The 22,046-nt window shown below is 46.3% G+C and overlaps 1 protein-coding gene across 1 annotated transcript; it reads left to right on the top strand.

Annotated features, from left to right (window-relative positions):
- Positions 1-17,871: 17,871 nt before the first annotated feature.
- SOX21 (SRY-box transcription factor 21) lies at positions 17,872-21,735 on the top strand. Its single transcript, XM_084629769.1, has one exon. It carries the CDS (start codon positions 19,199-19,201, stop codon positions 20,024-20,026), a length of 828 nt encoding a protein of 275 aa, XP_084485895.1. The 5' UTR covers positions 17,872-19,198; the 3' UTR covers positions 20,027-21,735.
- Positions 21,736-22,046: the final 311 nt, after the last annotated feature.

Genomic DNA, 22,046 nt, shown 5'->3' with positions numbered 1-22,046 from the left:
CACTCCCAGCTATCTTCGAGACACCACCGACTTCCTGAGGAAACTACAATCCATCGGTGATCTTCCTGAAAACACCATTCTCGCCACTATGGATGTAGAAGCCCTCTCCACCAACATTCCACACAAAGATGGACTACAAGCCGTCAGGAACAGTATCCCCGATAATGTCATGGCAAACCTGGTGGCTGAACTTTATGACTTTGTCCTCACCCGTAACTATTTCACATTTGGGGACAATGTATACCTTCAAATCAGCGGCACTGCTATGGGTACCCATATGGCCCCACAGTATGCCAACATTTTTATGGCTGACTTAGAACAACGCTTCCTTAGCTCTTGTCCCCTACTCTACTTGCATTACATTAATGACATCATCATCATCTGGACCCATGGAAAAGAAGCCGTTGAGGAATTCCACCATGACTTCAACAATTTCCATCCCACCATCAACCTCAGCCAAGACCCATCCACACAAGCAGTCCATTTCCTGGACACTACTGTGCTAATAAGTGATGGTCACATAAACACCACCGTATACCAAAAACCTACTGACCACTATACTTACCTACATGCCTCCAGCTTCCATCCAGGACACACCACATGATCCATTGTCTACAGCCAAGCTCTAAGATACAACCGCATTTGCTCCAATCACTCAGACAGAGACAAACACCTACAAGATCTCTATCAAGCATTCTTAAAACTATAGTACCCACCTGTTGAAGAGAAAAAACAGATTGACAGAGCCAGAAGAGTACCCAGAAGTCACCTACTACAGGACAGGCCCAACGGAGAAAATAACAGAACGCCACTAGCTGTCACCTTCAGCCCCCAACTAAAACCTCTCCAGTGCATCACAGATTTACAACCTATCCTGAAAAATGATCCCTCACTCTCACAGATCTTGGGAGACAGACCAGTCCTCGCTTAAAGACAGCTCCCCAACCTGAAGCAAATACTCTCCAGTAACCACACACCACACAACAAAAACACTAACCCAGGAACCTATCCTTGCAACAAAGCTCGATGCCAACTCTGTCGACATATTTATTCAAGTGACACCATCATAGGACCTAGTCACATTAGCCACACCATCAGGGGCTCATTCACCTGCACGTCTACCAATGTGATATATGCCATCATGTGCTAGCAATGCCTCTCTGCCATGTACATTGCCAAACTGGACAGTCTCTACACAAAAGAATAAATGGACACAAATCTGACATCAGGAATCATAACATTTGGAAAAACGGTAGGAGAACACTTCAACCTCTCTGCCATCCTTAAATCTTTTACTGAGTGGCCAATTTTGCAACAGAAAAGTTTCAAAAATAGACTCCAACAAGAAACTGCTGAGCTTGAATGAATATGCAAACTAGATACCATTAACTTGGGTTTGAATAGAGACTGGGAGTGGCTGGGTTATTACACATATTTAATCGATTTCCCTAAATTAAGTATCCTCACACCTTCTTGTCAACTGTCGAAATGGGCCATCTTGATTATCACTATCTCCTGCTAATAGCTCATCTTAATGTATTAGCCTCTCAGAGTTTGCATGGTAACTTCCAACTTATCTGTATGTGTGTATATATCTTCTTACTATATGTTCCATTCTATGCATCCAATGAAGTGGGCTGTAGCCCACGAAAGCTTATGCTCTAATAAATGTTAGTCTTTAAGGTGCCACAAGTACTCTTGTCTATCTTTGGTAATTTTAAATTGCCTTTTGCCTTGGTCTCCTGCTTCTTCCCATCACCAAAATAGGTGGAGAGAGAGGGGAGAGAGAGTCAGTTCAAGAAACACCTAGTGTTGGATTATCCAAGATGGTACAATCTAGGATCACACTGAGAGCTAATTCATAGATTATAAAGCCAGAGGGGACCATTGTGATCATCCAGTGTGACCTCTAAAACACAGGCCACAGAACTTCCACCAAAATAATTTTGAGAGCGTATCTTTTAGAAAAATATCCAATCTTGATTCAAAATGTTCCAGTCATGGAGAATCCACCATGACTCTTGGTAAATTGTTCCAATGGTTAATTATCCTCTCTGTTAAAAATTTACGCCTTGTTTCTAGTCTGAATTTGTCTAGCTTCAACTTCCAGCAATTGGATCATGTTATACCTTTCTCTGATAGATTGAAGACTCCATTATCATCCATTTGTTCTCCATGTAGGTACTTAAAGACTAATCACCCTTTAACCTTCTCTTTGTTAAGCTAAAGAAATAGACTCAAGGAGCCAAGGCCAGTGCAAGGATATTTTGCGCCCTAGGCGAAACTTCCACCTTGTGCCCCCCCACCCCCACCCCAGAAAACTAGCAAACTTAACATTATAAACAGCCTGTCAGAATGGGTAATGGATGTTGTAATGTTTCTTTTTTACCTTTTAAGGCTTTTCAATTGTTTGCCATTGCCTCTGATGGTGTCCCATTCAAATCTTACTATTGTGCAAAGCTAAACAATTGGGCCTTGCATTGCATCACCAGCCAGGTTAGGCAGGGTGACAAATCCCCCTTGCCCCAAAAGGCCATTATCCCCTGGTGATTAATTTCTACTCCAAGTCTGTAAAGCAGACTTTTAAGGTAAATACATCATTCCTTCAATATTACCCATGCACACATCTCACAAAGATTCTCACTCTTGACAAGTTACCAGCCTTGTGTAGATCCCTTCCACATTCCTCTTTGTGGGTAACTGCCCTGTAAGATACGTGTGGGGTGCAGTGAGTTTGTCAGGCCTGTGGTGACAGCTGTTTGTGAAGATCAGGGGGATCTTTGCTAAGGGGTGCTGGTGTCACAGTGAGCTTGGGGTGGCTGACAGTATGGGGCAGGGCACTGAGGCTGGTGGGGCAGGTAACATTCACTGGGCTGGGGGGCAGGCGGTGCCGGGATGGGGCAGGGGCAGGTACCTGTCAGTCTCCAGTGCTCAGGCCGTGCCAGGGCCAGCAGCCTCTTCACCTTGGAGTCTCCCCCGCTTGCCGGGGGGCCACTCCTCCTCTCAGGCTCCCCGGCCGCTGCAACCGCGGCTGCCAGTGAAGACACAGGCGGGGGTGCCACCATGGAGGGGACACAAGGGGCTGGGCTCAGCTGGGCCCTGCACCTGCCGGCTAAGAGCAGCAGGAACCAGGCACCGCTCAGGGGGAGCTGGGCGGCCCGAGCCTAGGGTGCCTATGCTCCCCGCCTGCCCCTGCTGCTGCGGAGGCTGCCGCCACCTTGGGCTCGGGCAGCCCCCGGTTCCTGCTGCTCTCGGCCAGCAGGTGCGGGGCCTCAGCAAAGCCTGGCCCCTTGCGTCTCCTCCATGGTGGCACCCCCCGCCCACGTCCTCCTGGGCAGCTGCAGCGGCCGGAGAGCATGAGAAGAGGAGTGGCCCCTGTGCAAGTGGGGGAGACTCTGAGGTGAAGAGGCTGCTGGCCCTGGCGCGGCCTGAGCACTGGAGACTGACAGGTACCTGCCCCTAAGCAATAGTGTAAAAAAAAATTTGGGGCACCACTTTTTGGTGCCCCCAAATCTTGGCGCCCTAGGTGGCTGCCTAGTTAGCCTAGTGGTTACACCAGCCCTGCAAGGAGCTCAGTCACTATAAGGCATGTTTTCTAACTTTCATCATTCTCATTTTCTAACTTTCATCATTCTCCTAGCTCTTCTGTAAGCCAACTCCAGTGTATTGTGGACATCACAATTGGACACAGTAATCCAACAGATAAATTAACCTCTCTGTTCCTACTCAAGATATCTGTTTATGCATCCAAGTATCACATTAGCCCTTTTGTTCACAATGTCACATGATAATTGTTCTGTTTACAGTTGCTGCTGGAACTGGCCCACCTTGATTATCACTACAAAAGCCTCCCCCCCCACCCCCGCCGGCTCTCCTGCTGGTAATAGCTCACCTTAGGTGATCACTCTCATTACAGTGTGTATGGTAACACCCATTGTTTCATGTTCTCTATGTATATAAATCTTCCCACTGTATTTTCCACTGAATGCATCCGATGAAGTGAGCTGTAGCTCACGAAAGCTTATGCTCAAATAAATTTGTTAGTCTCTAAGGTGCCACAAGTACGCCTTTTCTTTTTGTGAATACAGACTAACATGGCTGCTACTCTGAAACCTGTCATTGTAAAACCAGTTAGCCAGCTTTTAATACATAGGGATGGTGTCCCTAGCCTCTGTTTGCCAGAAGCTTGGAATAGGCAACAGGGGCTGGATCACTTCATGATTACTTGCTCTGTTCATTCCCTCTGCAGCACCCAGTATTGGTCACTGTTGGAAGACAGGATACTGGGCTAGATGGACCATTGGTCTGACCCAGTATGGCTGCTTATATGTAATGTGTACCATGTTAATATTTTATTATTCTATTCAAGGCCACATTAATATTTTGTGGGCCACAGCCCCTGGACTGTGACCTTGCCCCCTGATCTCTGCCCAGAGGCTCTGTCTGAGCTGTCTCTTCCCCCCCACCCCCCAAAACCCTGCCCAAACTCCACCCCGAGCTTCACCCCTGCTCAGCCTCTTCCCCCTGAGGCCCCACCGACCACTTGCACAGCAGGGGAGGGAGCGGAGGAAAAAGTGGGGAACAAGGGAAGGAGGGGCGGAGAGGAGCGAGCCATGCGCCAGGCCTCAGGGAGGAAGAGGCTAAGCAAGGGTGAGACCTCAGGACAGATACCGGCAGAGCATGGGGAGGGGCTATGGTCCGGGCATCGGGGCTACTTTTGAGTTTGCACCTGGAGCCAATGGAAACCAGGTACTGATTCTATTTTTGAAAATCAAAATGGCATGTGGTACCAAGTCAAATGCTTTATGCCAAGACTAAGTATATTATATAACTCCTTTACCAACCAAACTTGTAAACTCATAAAAAATATGAAGTTAATTGACAGGATGTATTTTCCATAAACCCATATTGATTGGCATTCATTATATTACGCGCCTTTAATTCTTGATTGAGTACATCAGCTGCTCCATTATCTTGCCCAGGATCAATATCAAACTGAGACTGTCACCAGGTTCCTTATTCACCATGGTGGAGGGCAGCTCATCTGGGGATTAGCATTGCTTGGTCTGACACCCCTTCTGGCTTTTCGCTTGCACTGCAGCCCCTCTCATTGTCTAGAAGTTGTAGTGCTTTGTCTCTGTAAATGGGGATGGCTCCCTCTTCATGGCTCGGCCCTCCAGCCAGGTTGCTCAGTGTTTTCCCCTTCTAGGGTGTTAAAGTCTCATCAGCCTGCCTGTCTGGGTATCATTCTCAGCAGTCCTCTAAGTCAAAGCCTGCCATTTCCCCAAGTGGCTGATAGGGGAACCCAGGCCTGCCCTTTACTGCATATTCCAGCTCAGGGACCCTCTAATCAGCAGCCAAAGTCTGCTCCATCCCAAACCTTGATGCCGTTTCTCTGAGCCTTCTCCTACTCCACTTCTATCAGGCTTCAGCTCCACCACCCTTCTAGTAAACTCTTGAATCCCAGGGCTTCTCCTCTCCCCCTGGGTTTCCTCCTTTCCCTCTCTAATGATCAGAGAGGGTGACTGCATCCCCTTTCTGCTGCTAACTTCCTGCCTTTGTACTAGCACTGCCGGTTCCTTCTCCACAGAGCTGGGCTCCATCATCAATCAGGGGTTGCTTAACAAACCTTATTCCCCTCAGGTGTGGCCAGCAGGCTAACTGACGCCTTCTCAGCCTCATTAATCTTTTCCAGGCTAGTGTGGGGTGAACACCTCATCACACAGCCCGGTAATTACCTCTGTCATCCTATTTCCCCTTCTTAAATATTGGCACAACATTAGCTTGCTTCCAGTTCTCTGGAACTTCCCCAGTGTTCCAAGACTTATTGAAAAATCAATATTAACAGTCCAAGTTAATATTAACAGTGCAAGTTATCCGGACCTACTGACTTTAAAATATCTAACTTTAGTAGCGATTGTTTAAAATCCTCCTGAGATACAAGTGGAATGGAAAAAGTCTCATCATATGATATGATGATATCATCTGTTCCCCCTACCCCTCCCAAAATACAGAACAGAATTTTTTATTGTATACTTCTGCCTTTTCTGGATTGACAATTCTACTATTTCCATTGAGTAATGGACCGATACTATTTTTGGGATTCTTTCTTGTTCCCAAAATATACTTTAAAAACTTCTTTTGTCCTTAATTCTGCTGGCCATAGATTTCTCCTTGTGTCCCTTTGTTTCCCTTATCAATGTTATACAGTTCCTAGTTTCTGATTTGTATTCATTACTGTCAGCTTCCCTTTTCTTCTGTTTTTATATATCATTCTTTAAAGCGGTCTTCATTTCCCCTCTAAATCAGGTTGTGTTTTTAACCAATATGGCCTAATTCCTCGATTGTGGCTTTGGGGGTATCTGGTAAGGTGTTCTTAAATGATTATCATTCACATTTTTCTGATTAAATATGGATTTCCCCCATGTTGAATGCAGCACTTCTTGAATCAGGAAGTGGTCATCTGCAATATTTAGAAATTCCAAGAATGTTTTAGTACCGGCAATATGAGACCTTGAGCTTATATTACTCAAATTGAAGTCTGTGTGAAGAAGCTCACATTGCACCTGCCCATGTTATGTCTGAGAGAAATTATATCAATTTCACATTTTCATTAAACTTTCAATTTAATGCATCATGAAATCAAAAATAAACCTGGCGATGTACATTGATTGTGTTTGTCATATTCTCATGCCAGGCCAAATCAAATGTTATTGTAACATTTCATTTCACACAAAGTATTCTTGGACATTTTGGCCCTTCTTGTTTGCTACTAATTGTTTCCGTCTGTGAAAAAAATTCACTATGGATCTGATCCAAAGCTCACTGAAGTCAATGGGAACCTTTCAATTAACCTTGATCGGTTCTGGATCAGGCCCTACATTCACATTAGAAACAGTGGGTGAACTCCTGGCTTCATTGTTGTCAATGAGACCTTTGTCACGGACTTCAATGGGGCCAGGATTTCAATTTGTGAGCGTGAAGACATGCAGCACTGTATCTGTCAGATAGAGCTACTGCTGCTGCTAAACACAACAGTACTAGTGTTTCTAATATGCACACATGCACCACTCTGCCTCTAATTGGATTAGAGCATGATATACAGAAAATTGTTCCCTCATTAATTCTAGTGTTTGCAGTACTCAAATATGTACAACTATAATTGGTAGACAGGTATTCTCTTCAAAAATGGAGCAGTTATCTATGCCAGCAAAGAGAAACTTCATCTACAGTGGATAGGGAGATTATATCTTACAGTAGATGTTTGCTTCAGGTCTTGCCATGCTATATGTTTCAAATACGGCAAGGCAGGCCTGATTGTTCAAGTAGTGCCAAGGTGAGGACAAAAATCAGTTTGCATTTTTAGCTTTGCGAGGTCCAGATAAATGCAACTAAAGACTAACTGAATTGTATTTAGTCTTTGCTCTAAATGCTGTTTGGCCTAGTTGCAGAAAAGTGGCAGGATTGAGAAGCCAGTTTTGAACGAAAGAACAATATAATAATCTAATAGTTTCATGAAAGCATCAACAGATTTTTGTCTACTCCACTCAACTACTAAATCTGGGGTTTTCAAAGGGGCCTAAAGGAGTAAGGGCGCAAAATCCCATTGAAATTCACTGGGATTTGGGGGCCTTATTCCCTAAGGCTGGGATTTTCAAAGGAGCCTAATTTATTTACGGGTGAGCCAATAAGAATTCATCCAGAATGAATACTTTTCCCCCCTAATCCTTTTCATGTGTTATAACGTCTGATAGTCAAATATAGAGCAAGACAACAGAAAACAGAAAATCAAAGGAATTTCTCTTTCTGGGGTAATTTGATTTGGTTTTTCCCACTGATTAGAAGGAAATGTCTCTACCAACACTGGTAAAACATTGGCATATTTCTAGCTCCCCTGCATGAATGTAGATGCTTACTTTTCTATAGCATCCATGAAAAAGGATCAGATTTTTAAGTTGTGAACTTCATTTGTCAAAAAGCTATCTTTATCTTTTACTTTCATTGCTAATAAACTACCCCGATGGATAGGAAATAAATTGGCTGTAAAAGGCTTAGATCTGCTTGGCACAATGCAGCCAAAAAGCTTAAATAAGATTAATGCACAGAGGGCCAAATTCATCCTTTGTGTAACTCTATTGACTTAATTTGGCCATTTGTTTAACATTAGCAGTTCTTTTGTATCCTATCCTGTACCATATACATTTATTTTATAGCCAATCTTTAATTCCAACTGTATTCCATCATGCTTGATAGAATTAAATATCACAATTACAGGGAAGATAAGTAAAAATAATGAGAGAGAAACTAAGAGGTTTAAGTAAATGTGGAAAATATGTTTTCAATGGAGATTTGAAATAAGACAGGAAGTTGACAAAGTAAAGAAAAATAGAAAGGTTGTTCAGATAACAGGGGCTACAGAGAAAAACTTCTGACACAGATAGTAGTAAGAGTGTGTTGAAGGTCAAGGAAGAGGCCAGTGTTAACCAAGAAGAGGGAGCCAGAGAGGAGTCTGAATGCACTTTCTGCAGCAAGTCCATGGAGAGTTTTTTTTTAAAAAAAGGACAGTGCTTTTTAACTGGATTTTGAAAATCCATGTGCATCATTTGAGTTTTCAGAGAAGATGGTTGATGTGGGTGCATGAGAAGGTAGCCAGTGTCATTTAGCACACGTTGGATCATGGGGACCTGGGTCCTCAGGTGGCCATAGACAAAGAAATTTTCATTACTGAGTTAATAGAGCATAGATGAGAATTTTAGCAGTTGTGGTGCTGAGGCACTGTTGTTCCTAAGGTGTGGTGGTCAAATTTGCAAATGTGAGAGGGCTATGGACAGTGGCAGTGCATGGCACAATAGAATGTATGAGTTCTGGAAGAAAGAAAGATCAAGTATGGTATTCTTCAATATCATTTACTTCCTCTATCAGGCAGCTGTAACCTGCCTTTGTAGGTAGAGGGACTCAAATGTCTTTAGTCGCTTATTAGTACAATTTTATAATCTTACTGTATGATCATGTCAAACCCTCCAAGAAAAAGTTTAACAAAAACTTAAAATACTAATAAAGAGAGAAAGCGGAATTTAGATCCATGTACATAAAAACATTACCTAACAATTATTAAAAAGTTATAGATAAGCTTACAGGAGAACAGAAATATTTCTAACCATCTTACAAAATGTTAACCGTGACGAGCCCACTAAATAACTAACACAGAGAAACTAGGCTAGATTCAGTCCAGGATCTAGGCCAGCAAAAAGACAGCATAATGTAGGCAATAAAAAGTCTGCTATGAGGAGGCTTCCGTGGTGGAATGCAGGATTAGCCCCAAAAGTAGGTAATAAGACATATGCAAGACAGCCATGAACACAATCTGGTTCAATATTTCCCATAGGCAGCCTCCGACAGCCCAGTATATGTAAAGTGGCCTTCCCCTGGCAGTATACTTGAGCCAGGGCAGGAGCAATACTACCATCTGCCCTCCTTAGGGGTGGATCTCCTCCTGAAACACACTGGCTGAGCTGCTGGCAATGGTATAGTTTACAGCACTGGTTCCCAAACTTGTTGTGCCACTTATGCAGGGAAAGCCCCTGGTGGGCCGGGCCGGTTTGTTTACCTGCCGCGTCCGCAGGTTCAGCCGATCGCGGCTCCCAGTGGCCGCGGTTCACTGCTCCAGGCCAATGGGAGCTGCTGGAAGTGGCGCGGGCCGAGGGACGTACTGGCCGCCGCTTCCAACGGCCCCCATTGGCCTGGAGCAGAGAACTGCGGCCACTGGGAGCCGCGATCGGCCGAACCTGCGGACACGGCAGGTAAACAAACCGGCCCAGCCCGCCAGGGGCTTTCCCTGCACAAGCGGCGGAACAAGTTTGGGAACCACTGGTTTACAGCATCAAGAAAACTGAACCTGTGACATTAAGTGCTCTCAAGTCCTGGTTCTTTTAGGCTGAGCCAGACTTACATATTTACATGATTCTGGTACCAAGCAAGGTAATACCCTTCAGCATTTTCTTAGTGAGCTGGTATGACAGTAGAGGCACCACTGGCATCTCCCAATTGGACAAAACTCAGGAAATTGGCCAAACTTATAGATAAGGATAAAATCTTACTAGAGCTATCCTGCTGGGTTCAGAGTAGCAATGAGACATCCTCTATACATAGGGATAGGACATGTTTTTTCAGCCCTAACTTAGGCCTGAAGGCTTGTTTCTTATTAAGATCTTCATTCCTGACTTCTCTGTAACCACCTGGAAACAGTAATTCTTAAGAATCAAATGGTAAAGAGAGCCAAGTATTCTCCTGGTATAGCAGACAGCAGAGATGACTGTGGGTACCTCTGGTAAGCTTCACTTGAGAGGGCAAACCCCAAAGAGTTCGTTCTGGCTTTTGTTTTAGCCCTTCTGTATGCATTGAACAAAGTTCCAAAAGTGGTTACTGTATTTCAGTGTTTCCAAGAGACCACCCCACTAAGTGAAGTCAAAGGCTTTCTCAACACTGAACTGCTCACAGCTCTTGGGACTTGCCTACCATCCCCGACAGACAAAACAACTTTATTTGATTTATGGCTGTGTATCATCCCTGAACAAACTCAGATTGGTCAGCAAAATATATTTATGCCAATGTGATGTGGTGGGGGCACCCCATCTAGTGCAGGGTAGGGGCACCCCATACTCCTTGCATGCAAAGGGGGAATTCCCAGCCCATGAATAGGTTCACTGCACTGTTCTAGGTCCCAGAGTTATAAAGCCTAATGGCTAAAGCCAATAGGATCACCCTTATCCACAGGATGCTAAGGCCTATTGGCCACAGTCAACTGGGTTGCCCTTATCATCAGGGTGGTAAGGTTTAGTGGCCAGAGACAATTGGGTGGCCCTTATCCTCAGGGCAGTAAGGCCTAGTGGCCAGAGTCAATTGATTAGCCTTATCCACAGGGTGGTAAGGCCTACTGACCAAAGTCAAGGAAAACAGGCTGCCACTTAGGTGTGGCCAGGGTAGGGGGACCCAGGTCCTCCCTGCTCCTACAAGTCCCAGCCCAGGACTCTGTCAGTGGTGAGGATCTCCACCACTGTGTCAGCCGTGATCTGATCACAATGAGCTGACTGGTCTCAGCCCTGCTGCTGGTGTCCCCCCGGGCTACCTCCTACCGTGTCTCTTGTAGTCATGGTCCAGGCATCTCCAGGGTCTCAGTACTCATTGGCACAGATTGTTCCCAGTGGTCTTGGGTTCTCCTGGACGTCCACTGGTGTCTGGGTCTCCACCTGGGTCTCAGCATTCCCAGCTTCCACTGTTGGCACCTCTGGCGCTTCCTGGGCTGGAGCCTGCAGCAAGCATCCTTCCTCTTCAACTGTCATCTCAGACTGAGCTGGGATGCTTACTTTTAAACTACTGCTACACTTGTAGTATGCCCGGTAGGGTGTGGTGGGTGTGGCTTCCTCAATCCACAACGCAGAGTAACCCTTTCCAGTCTAACGCAGTGGGTGCAGCCTATCACAGCCAGGCAAAAACCTCCCTGCTCTTCTGGTCAATACTGTGAAGTGGAAAGAAGGTGGTCCTTGCCTGGTTTAAGCAATACCATGATAGACTGCTCTCTAAAAGCCTAGAGAAACCTTTCCAGTATCTTCCCTTTGGCAAAAGCCTCACAATACATTCCAAAAAGAGAGGGTCTCATTTAATTTATTATTTGTTAATATTGTTATTGGGGGAACCTTCAGTTCTCAAAGCCTTTTTCCCACTTAGCATGAATGTCATTTCCTGATCTCAGTTCCTAAGATAACTGAGCCCAAAGCTAATGATTATGCCCTTGGCATGAAAGGTAATTTAACTTCAGTTAGGACAAGAAAGCTGTGATGGGTTCAGTAGACAGAGACTGCTCAGAGTCTCTATAATATTGTGTGAATACATTAGCCCAAATTCTGACTTTAGTGGGAGTTTTGCTTGATTAATATGAGGAATTTGGCTCATTGTTCAGGGGCAAAACATTACTCATAGGAATAGTTCCATTGAAATCAAAGGGCTATTCATGTGAAAAAAGTTATGCATATACATAAATGTTTGTAAAGACCTTAATTTAGGGGAATCATTGTGACCCTACTCTGAAAAGTGATTCTTTAAAAATGATATTGTGGGGTCTGTGCTAATTGTCTCCCTGTGATTTCCAGATCAACTATATTCAGTTTAGAAGTAAAAAGCTGTTTGTTTTTTTCAAATCGCCACTGATGCAATTTCATCTTGGAATCTAAGAGCAAAGTGACTTCTTTCTGGCTTATGAACCACCAGCAGCAAAGATACTGCGGCCAGAACTTAGTTACCAAGCATGCTGATTACATATGAGCCAGAATGGAATCCAACTTGCCCAAAGATATAATTTCTGCAGGGCCAACAGGATTAAAAAATAGCAGAAATGAATTTTAATCATTGAAGTAAATTAGTATGACTCTGATTTCAAATGGGGTGCAGATCAATTGAATAAGAAGATGCCAATTTTACAGCCTCACTTTTCAAAGTAGGACTACATTTTAAACTCCTTGCTTATGGTCCACATTAGCAGGGATCCCATTCTGAGTTTGATTCTGCAGCTGCCCTGTCCATGGAGTTTCCTTTGATTTCAACAGGAGCTCTGTGTGTAGAGTAGTTGTAGGATCCGTCCCACAAAAATTATTAGAACATATTCTAGCCTTACCAAAAGCATTAGATTTATTTTTAATAGTTTTTTTTTAAATTCTAGAAGCCCTGAAAGCTTCCAAACCTAGTAAAAGCTTTAACTTAAAATAGCAAACCCAATAAACCAATATATTTATTATGAAAAGTTTACTCTCCAGCTGAGTTTTTGTATGCCAAATTCCAACCAGAACCACACTTTTACAGCCAGATTATAAAATATAAACCTAGAAAACAGTGCTTCATGATGGAATCATTACTAGACACTTAACTACAGTTGTGCGACCAGTGCTCTACTAATAAAAGGTGAATATTATCGAAAAACAATACTATTGAACATTTTGAAGCCTCTTTGCAAGCATATAATTGAATCTGGCATATATGCTATATATGTAAAATTTGTTTTCTCTCTACTAGTGTGCTTGTACTGGTGAGGTGGTAGATTATAAGCAACACTCACAAATCTGAGGAACTATACCACATAGAAAAGTGTGTTTAAGATACTACAGCGCCTGCCAACTTTTGACAACTGAAAGTAAATGTGGAATTGGTGGCTGATACCTGCACAATGAAAACTGTCAGCTTCCCAGTTTGTGTATGGAAAAGCTTTATTGCACAAACAAAGCAGTAAAATCACAATGTGGTTCTAGAAATATAGTGCAGTGATAAGTCTATTGAGCTTATGAGTCAGGTTTTCACTTTGCTGGAATGATTAGGTGAAGATTGCTATCTGGCTAACCATTATTCCTCTAATACTTTTTATCTCTCTGACTTGCCACCTTATTATTAAATTCAAATGTCACAAATTAGGAAGAATTCTGGTGTTTACCTGTTTCTCGCTGCTCTAAACTGTGCTTGAAAATAAAAACAGCCTCTTAAAACTATACCTAACTTCAGGGAGAGCAAAGATGAAATATAATTTTTCAAATCACAAGAGTGGAATATTACCGATCACTTAAACAGGCTAATAGAATTGAGGGGATTGTAGTTGTTTACTTTAAACATACTCAACTTTCCAAAATTTATATCTGGGAACACATTCTAAAATTTAAACTGGGCTGCTAGAATAAAATATTAGAGTTTCAGATAAAGTGTATTATTATTTTACCTTTGCATGGTAATGCAGCTACTCATTTCGCTATATTGGAAGCAAAAGTATGCATCTGAATTTGCATGATTTCATAATTGACAAGTCAAATGCAAGTAAATTACATTACGCAGGATCATTTTCTCGTTATTCTCAGTAATTATAGTGATATTACTGTATCATCTGAGCAATTAACAGATACATAAGGACACAGGTTTAACATAAATCCAGGTAAGTAAATTAAGTAAATTCAGTTAAATCTTCCACTCTTGATTAGGAATGTCAAGTTTCTAAAATAGTGTGTGATGTTAGGTACCATGAGCCCTGTCCTGCTCCAACCGGATCAGTCCCACGGTGCTCTAATACTTAGGCACACCCTTAGGTGTGAAGGGTGGAGTGAAAGCCTAAACTCTACATTCACTCCTAATCGGAGTCTGTAGGTCCAAATGTACTCCCAGTGAAGTCAACATCACCTCGTTCACACCTCCTGACAGCAAATTACCATAGAAATACAGAGCTTTAACTGCGGACATTACTGAATTAGCCGTATGTGTATTCTATAACAGCCCGTGGTTACCACGAGCGTTACGTGGAAAGAAAAGCACTTTTGAAACTAGATCTTGGTATATAGGGTTTCATTTAAAAACTAGAAAAATGTACTCAGCCCAATACATAGCAATATATCAGTCTGAGAAAGAATGTCAAATAATTTATGACCAATAAAATCTTTTATTTTTATTAGGTTTTCACTTTTTGGAATCCTAGCAAATAATCAGAAGCATACATTTGTGAAGTCAGACATTTGCAAATGGTGACATTTTTCAAGACAGGAGTCAGTGAAGTGGGGCATACTTGTGCTGTCCATCACCTAGACGCTTATTTTTCTTATTCTTTCACAGAGGCATGAGTATATCAAGATGCACGTGTTCATTGTTCTGATCTCTCCCAGGGATTTGAGAGGCAATGATGAACATTTACCTTAGAAAATCTCCTGAACCGCCCCCCTCCCGCCACATCCCCAATCTGTGTTTATCAGCCAGTCCTGTCAGCTATGGCGATAGCCTTTCTTTACGCAGTGTCTGTGAAAAACTGAAATGTTTGTACCTTCCTCATGTCTCCAGATTCACTGTTCTCCCTTGTGAACCAGAGGTTCAAACAGGTTTCAGAGTAGCAGCCTGTTAGTCTGTATCCGCGAGAAGAACAGGAGGACTTGTGGCACCTTAGAGAGGAACACTTTTTTTTTATTTGAGCATAAGCTTTCCTAAGCTACAGCTCACAGTCCACAAACTAACGCATGGACGGACTAAAAACTGTTGCCACTCTGTCCGCCTCAATCAAATTGGCGAGTCTACACCTAGCCCCTAAGAAGAGACTCCTGGTTTTTATTTTTGAACCATCCTTCTTTGTGCTCCTGGCCACTGTCGTTTTTCTGCCTCACGTTGTCCGATACAGCTGGGCTCGCAGCGAATTGTTCGACAGGAGAATGCCATGGACCACTACATTTCACTATATAGAGGACTCGGATCTAAGGGTGTGGAGGGAAACCCCATTCCCCTTGTTATAGTAACCGACTGGAGTCATATCTAAAACAGGAGACCAGAGAGGAAAATGAAACATCCCTGTGAATCGTTCACAAGGCGCATCCCGTACTCCTTATACGAATTCCCGAGTTAATGAGAATTTTGACAGGATAGGGAGTAAGGGATCGGGCGCCTATCCCACACTTTTCTAAGGGTCTGGGATTGGACAGGCAGTAGCAGCCAAAGGGGGGCTCTTCTCTCTGTTTTAACCCTTTGTCACAGCTTTTACTGGTTCTCACGGTGGTCGGGGCCATATAAATAACGTTCTCCCTTCCTCCCCTGGCACTGAAATACGGGACGGAACTGATTGTGCCGGCACCTGATCTAGGCAAAAAGAGATATGGGATTATTTTTCCGCAATAAAGGATGCTATGAAATTGCTCCTTGGTTAATACAAATGAGATGATTTGAAATATTAACTTTTCATTTCAGAGCGGGAAACTATTGGCGATGGATTGAAAAAATGACCTGGAGAACAGTAATACCAAGGCTGGCTACAGCCACTCTTGGTCACTTCTTCAACCTTCAAGAAATAGGATTTCCACTCTAAACCTAAACGGCAGTCAATGCTTGTAGATAGCTTAATCTCCCTGCTTTTGACAACCGATTGTAACTTTTTTCACAGCTAAATGGATTGTGGGGGGTCACAAGTTGGCAAGGTGGATTTGAAGATTAAGAGGAATATGTATAAATGAGTGGTTAAGGGATAATATATTAAATGTGAAGACAGGGTAGGTACATTTTATGTGTACACTATTCAGGGCATTTTAACTGGTAAGATCTTCAAGTGGTGTAGCTAGACAGCTCCACTGAAGTAAATGGAGCAGTACTGATTTTCACCACCTCGGGCTGGCTATCAGTTGGGACATGTGTATATGCAACACACCACACATACAGAGAGAGGGAGAAGGAAGAGAAAATATCTCACACCTTTACTTCAGCGCTAGAGCTTCTGAAAATGTCTTAGTAGCATAAAAAGGGTGGGATTATAAGGGAGGAGTCCTTGGGGCACTTTAGAGAGTAACAGATGTATTTGGGCATAAGCTTTCATTGTTTTTCATAATGGATGATGATCCATTCTGATCATGGACGGTCCTAACCCGCTCTGGCTAGAGACCGGCGGATTAACCGTAGCTGAAGTTTGTGCTCCTCCGCCCCTTGGCCGACTTTTGAAAGCAAGTGCTTCCCAAGAGAGCCCCTCAAACACACCGTTTCACCAACGCAAGCGCACACTTGATGCGAAACGAACTTTTCACAGAGCTACTTTTACTGTGGCAACAAAAGAAATCCCCTCACACATTTCCCCCAAACGCCTTGCCCCGATGGTTACTGAAAGAGAGCATGGGACTGACCAGGGGTGTTCCCGCTCGCGCTGAGCGACGGGATGGTGGCGCCCATCCCAGCTGTTACTTCATCTGCCTTGCCTTTAGCGCTTAGTCCCAGCCGAGGTCTGTCCGTATACACCTCGGCCTGATGTTCACGTGGGAAAGAGTTAATGGTGTATTGGAGTTCGTCCTTCCACATACCACACAGGTAAGTCAAAACCAACCTGCCGAAGTACAAACAAGGCGAGCGAGTTCACCCTGACTGACAGGCCAACTTGCTAGCAACACATGCAGACAGATCGGGTTGGGGTGAGTGAGAAGTAGCATATCAAGAAGCAAAGAAAATATGCAAATCGAAGAGCCAGGGCGCTGCCAACAGCACGGGTTGTGGGTTTTTCCAACAGGGGAGAGAATTCTTTGTTTCATTGGGTAAAAGTAAACAAAACCTTGGCAACGAACGAAATTTAAATACGCAGTCTTGGGATCAGGGCGATTTACACCCGTTTTCTTTTTATAGGCCTAAGGTTGACGCTGCTCTAGGTATTGAGTGCCGGCGGTGCAGCGTAGCTACACATTACGCCTAATTATCTCCAGCCTAGTATATAAAGAGAAAACTAGCAGTATGCTTTTCACGAGGCTTTGAAAACAACCACCAGCACAAACGTAGAAGGGGGCCGATGACAGCGAGCGGTGCCTGTTGTCGACTTAAAATGGGCTGTTTAAAACAACTGGCCACAGCCCCTGACATCAAGTTACTCCGGTGACCCTAAATCGGAATCCATCTCCTTCCTGGGACATTTCCTCTGTGGCAAAGGGAGTCTGGGGAAGGCAGTATCTCCAGGATCAACAGTCAAGGAGAAAGGGGGACTGTCCTGCTGTGTAACTCAACAAGTGTGTGTGTGTGTGGGGGGGGGGGGAGATCATGAACAATTGACTGAAATAAACTCTCTCTGTCTAGTGAGAAGCCGCCGATCTGCGGGTGCCGGACGTGGCGGCTCTTCGGAGTTGGGTAATACTCAGAGGTTGTGTTTCGACACCAACTTAGCTGGCGAGCGCTGCGCAGACTCCGCTTCTGCCCGGCAGGGCAGGCTCTGGTGTCTCCACCCCCCTAACCTGCAGTGAAGTGAAAGGGAGGGGAATGCTGTTTAATCAATGGCTGGGGGTGGGAGCCTGCGCTCCCGCTGGCCCTCCCTCTCACTAGCCCCGCCGCGCCCCACGTTCCCCTGCACGCAGACACACACAAACACACACTGTACATGCAACAGCCCTCGTGCACACCCAGAGAGCGCTTTACCTGCCTGCCTCTGGCTGCAGCTGCAGAGGGGCAAAAAGAGCGAGAGCCTGAGACTGCTGCAAGCTACACAGGGGACTTTATAACCGGCTCCGCTCCTGCCTGGCTGAGAGCGCCGAGCATTTTAATCGGAAACCCCCTCGCCCGCTCTTCCCTCCCCCGCCCGCCCCCAAGTTAGTCACTCTTTGGCCGGGCAAGCCCCGAGCAGAGGCAGGCGAACGGAGGAGCAGCCGGGCGGGGGCCGAGCGAGCCGGAGCGGAGCTGCCCGGGAGCCCGCATGAAACTTGGCGAAGTTAGTTGGAAGCTCTGGGAGCCGCCGCCGAGCTCCAAGTTGGAACCTGATCCCGGGACTCGGCGCTGAGCGGGGCCGCTGGTCCCTGCCGGGCACGGCCCGAGGGGCCGCAGCAGGAGGCGTCGCTGAGCGCGGCCCGGAGTGGGGGCCAGTCCCGCCCCCCCCCCCCCAGCAGGCGAAGGAGAAGAAGCGAGTATGTCCGAGGAGAAAGCGGCTCGCAGCGGCTCGCCGGGGGCAGAGATCTGGCTGTGAGCGGACGGGACCCGGCCGATCGCCAGCCTCTCGCCAAAGCGGGGAGGGAAGCGGACAGCTCCCGCTGCCCCCGCCACACGCCCTGCGCCCGGAGAGCGCCGGCCCGCGCTTGGTTTGCAGGCTCGCGATGGGTAGGACTCTGTGATCGTTGCTTGGCTCGCGGCTCGCCTTGCACGGAAGGAAGCCGCCGTGTCTCCCCTGCAGCCCCCGGCCGCTGTCAAATGACAAGTCCCCGGGCAGAGTTGAGCTAGTGGAAGGGGAAGGGGGGATGTTTGCACTTTTCCGTTGGGCCCTTTGAACCCCAATCCAACCCGAGGGGCTTTTGGAGAGAGTTTCAACATCCTGCTTGAGAAGAGAAAGAAACTTCGCGGCGGAAAGCAGAGCCCGGGACAGTCTCCTGGCTGGGGGCCAGCTCTGGAGGGAGAGGAAAGCGGTGCACAGGGGACCTGAGGTTTGGGACATCGCCTTTCAGGGTGCGGAGAGGAGCCCGAAGTTGGGGCCACCGAGAGCCCAGCAGCCCCCAGGCGCGGGACTTTCCCCCCCGGGAGGCCGAGAGGGAGGAGCGGGCCGAAGTTGGGGCTGTAGTTCTCGGACTCGTTCTGCTGCGGAGCAAAGATTGATTTCCTGCGGGCTGCCAGCGGCGGGGGAGAGGTGACCGGGGCAGGCGGCCGGCAGCGCGGGGTGGGCTGCAGCTTGCAGCAGCTGCAGGGCTTGCCGGGGGCCAGCATGTCCAAGCCGGTGGATCATGTCAAGAGGCCCATGAACGCCTTCATGGTGTGGTCCCGGGCGCAGCGCCGGAAGATGGCCCAGGAGAACCCCAAGATGCACAACTCGGAGATCAGCAAGCGCCTGGGGGCCGAGTGGAAGCTGCTCACCGAGGCGGAGAAGCGGCCCTTCATCGACGAGGCCAAGCGGCTCCGGGCCATGCACATGAAGGAGCATCCCGACTACAAGTACCGGCCCCGCCGGAAGCCCAAGACCCTGCTCAAGAAGGACAAGTTCGCCTTCCCGGTGCCCTACGGCCTGGCGGACCCCGACCACCCGCACGGGCTGAAGGCGGCCGGGCTGCACGGCGGGGCCGGCGGGGGCCTGGTGCCCGACTCCCTGCTGGCCAACCCGGAGAAAGCGGCCGCCGCCGCTGCCGCCGCAGCCGCCCGGGTCTTCTTCCCCCAGTCGGCGGCCGCCGCCGCCGCAGCCGCCGCCGCCGCGGCCGCCAGCAGCCCCTACTCGCTGCTGGACCTGGGCTCCAAAATGGCAGAGCTCTCGTCGTCCTCCTCCGCCTCGGCGCTGCCCTACGCCTCCCCCTTGGCCTACCCCAGCGCCGCGGGAGCCGGCGCCTTCCACGGGGCCGCCGCCGCCGCAGCTGCCGCCGCCGCCGCCGGGGGGCACACTCACTCGCACCCGTCCCCGGGCAACCCGGGCTACATGATCCCCTGCAACTGCAGCGCCTGGCCCAGCCCGGGCCTCCAGCCGCCCCTCGCCTACATCCTGCTGCCCGGCATGGGCAAGCCCCAGCTGGACCCGTACCCGGCAGCCTACGCGGCGGCGCTATGACATCTCCGCCGTGCGGCCAGAGGCGAGCGGCGGACTCCCAGCCTCGGCTCCCGGGAGAGCCGCCTGGGGACAGGTGCAGAGGGCTGGGCGCCGGCAGCTGCGGACCCGCCGCCCGGGAAGGGGCAAGGGCGGGATGGGGGCGAGTGTCGGTGTAAACGGGAGCGTTTCAGCCCTGCGCTCCTGCCGCAAACTTCTCTCTGCTCCAGCAGCAGGTGTTGCCTGTCCGGCCATCCTCGGACCTGTTGCCCACAGACATCACTGAGAAGAAACTCCCTAGCTGGAGGTGGCTCGCCCATCTGCCTCCCTTTTTTTAGAATTGGTGTGTGTTGCATGCAGCCTTTGCAGATACCTGAGCTGAAAGGGCTTGTTCTTCACAGGCCCTGGAAACGTCTTTCTCTCACTGGTTTCTCCCTACGTGCATCTTCCTTTGCCTGCCTTGTCTCCCCTCCCGCCCCCCAAATCTGTGCTATTTGAACTTCTCCAAAACGTCCTCACTCCAACACCACCACCGCCAAAAAAGGGGCAAATTGTTGACCGAACGGAGGGACAAATCTGGCGTTTGGATCTGAAATGTTTCCTCTGTTTTGTATCAAGTCCTATGCGAATGGGAGCAGGAAACACAAAAAGAAATAGACTATAAAGTGAAATACTGTCCGTCTGATCTCCCCAACCCCCCCACCCCCCTCCATTTCCCCCTAAACGTATCCCACTGGACTTCCTGAAGTCCTCTCCTATGGGACACTCATACAAATTTCATTCTTAATGTACAACCTGTGTCTCTTATTTTCCCGATCCTTAGGTCCCACGTTAAGACTGTACATTTGTAAATTTCTGTGGAAAAGTTAGCTCTTTGATTGAAAATATGTTGCTTCCTTTGCCCACATTTGAGTCAGTTTTAGACTCAAAAAAAAAAAAAAAGAAAGAAAGAAAGAAAAAGAAAAAAGAAAAGGAACGCCTTTCAGAGTAAATACAAATATTGCGTCACCATTTAAGGATCGCAATTTTATCTAAGGTTAAATCAGACTTTTTGTCTGAGTGATAATTATATATTTATTATTTAGCTTAACTGAAACAGAGGTTGCTTTGACAGCAGAAGAATATTCTCATGTTCAAAGAATCGTTCCCTATCAAACATGAAGTGTTTAAATGTGTTTGGGAGTACTCTTCCTACCTGCTTAGGTTATTTTTAGAGCAACTGCAATTCAATTGCAAATAATGATTTAAAAACAAAAAATAAATTTTAGAGAAAAACCTTCATCAGTTAGAGGTTTTTTTGTTGTGGTTTGTTTTCGTTTTTTACTTTTGTAATGTGTATATTTTGACTAATGTTTGTGAATGAAGCTGGCTAACATGTATTTAGTTTCGTTTTGGCTCTATGTAATATAAAGAAAAAAGTTTAAGTATTGGTTTTAACATTTACGTGTAAATGGTTTTCTTGTGTGATTTTCTAATTTAAAATTAGACGTCTAAACTATATCTGTAAATTAGAATCCGACTACCACTCTGTTCATTTTTGAACAAAGAGTTTAAATAAAGCCTGAAGCAGGGAAAAGAGAAATCCTCTATTTCTTGTTGAGTTACTAACAAGATTTTTATCTGAATTGCCATTCCGTTCCTGGTCTAGGTGAAGTGTAAGGTATCCTCCAAAGGCTGTCTTTGTTTCACTTTTGAATAGATTTACTAGGAAATCTAAATCAAGCCATTGTTATTCAGAGCCAAAAACCTGATTTATCACATTTTAAATCGTGAATAGGAAAGAAGATAAAAAAGTCGTTGTATTAAAAAAAAGTATTCATGAACCAGTAGATCGGAGTCTGTTGAATACACACAGACCGCTCAAATCATTTAATCGGTTTCCAGTAACATTTTCAGAGTGGAAAGTTGCCTGACCACTTTATCTTGTTAGCATAAAGAGCTTCTCTGCTTAAATCCGTGTAATTTGTTCAACTATTTTAGAAGTACTGTATTTCCTATTTACAGCTTGAGGTTTTTCACTGGGGCTCTGATAGTTACTAACAAA

The sequence above is a fragment of the Lepidochelys olivacea genome, assembly GCF_965140295.1.
Source record: "Lepidochelys olivacea isolate rLepOli2 genome assembly, chromosome: 1".
Classification (NCBI taxonomy): Eukaryota; Metazoa; Chordata; order Testudines; family Cheloniidae; genus Lepidochelys; species Lepidochelys olivacea.
The sequence above is the reverse complement of the archived record's forward strand: the minus strand, read 5'-3'. Positions and strand labels throughout refer to the sequence as shown.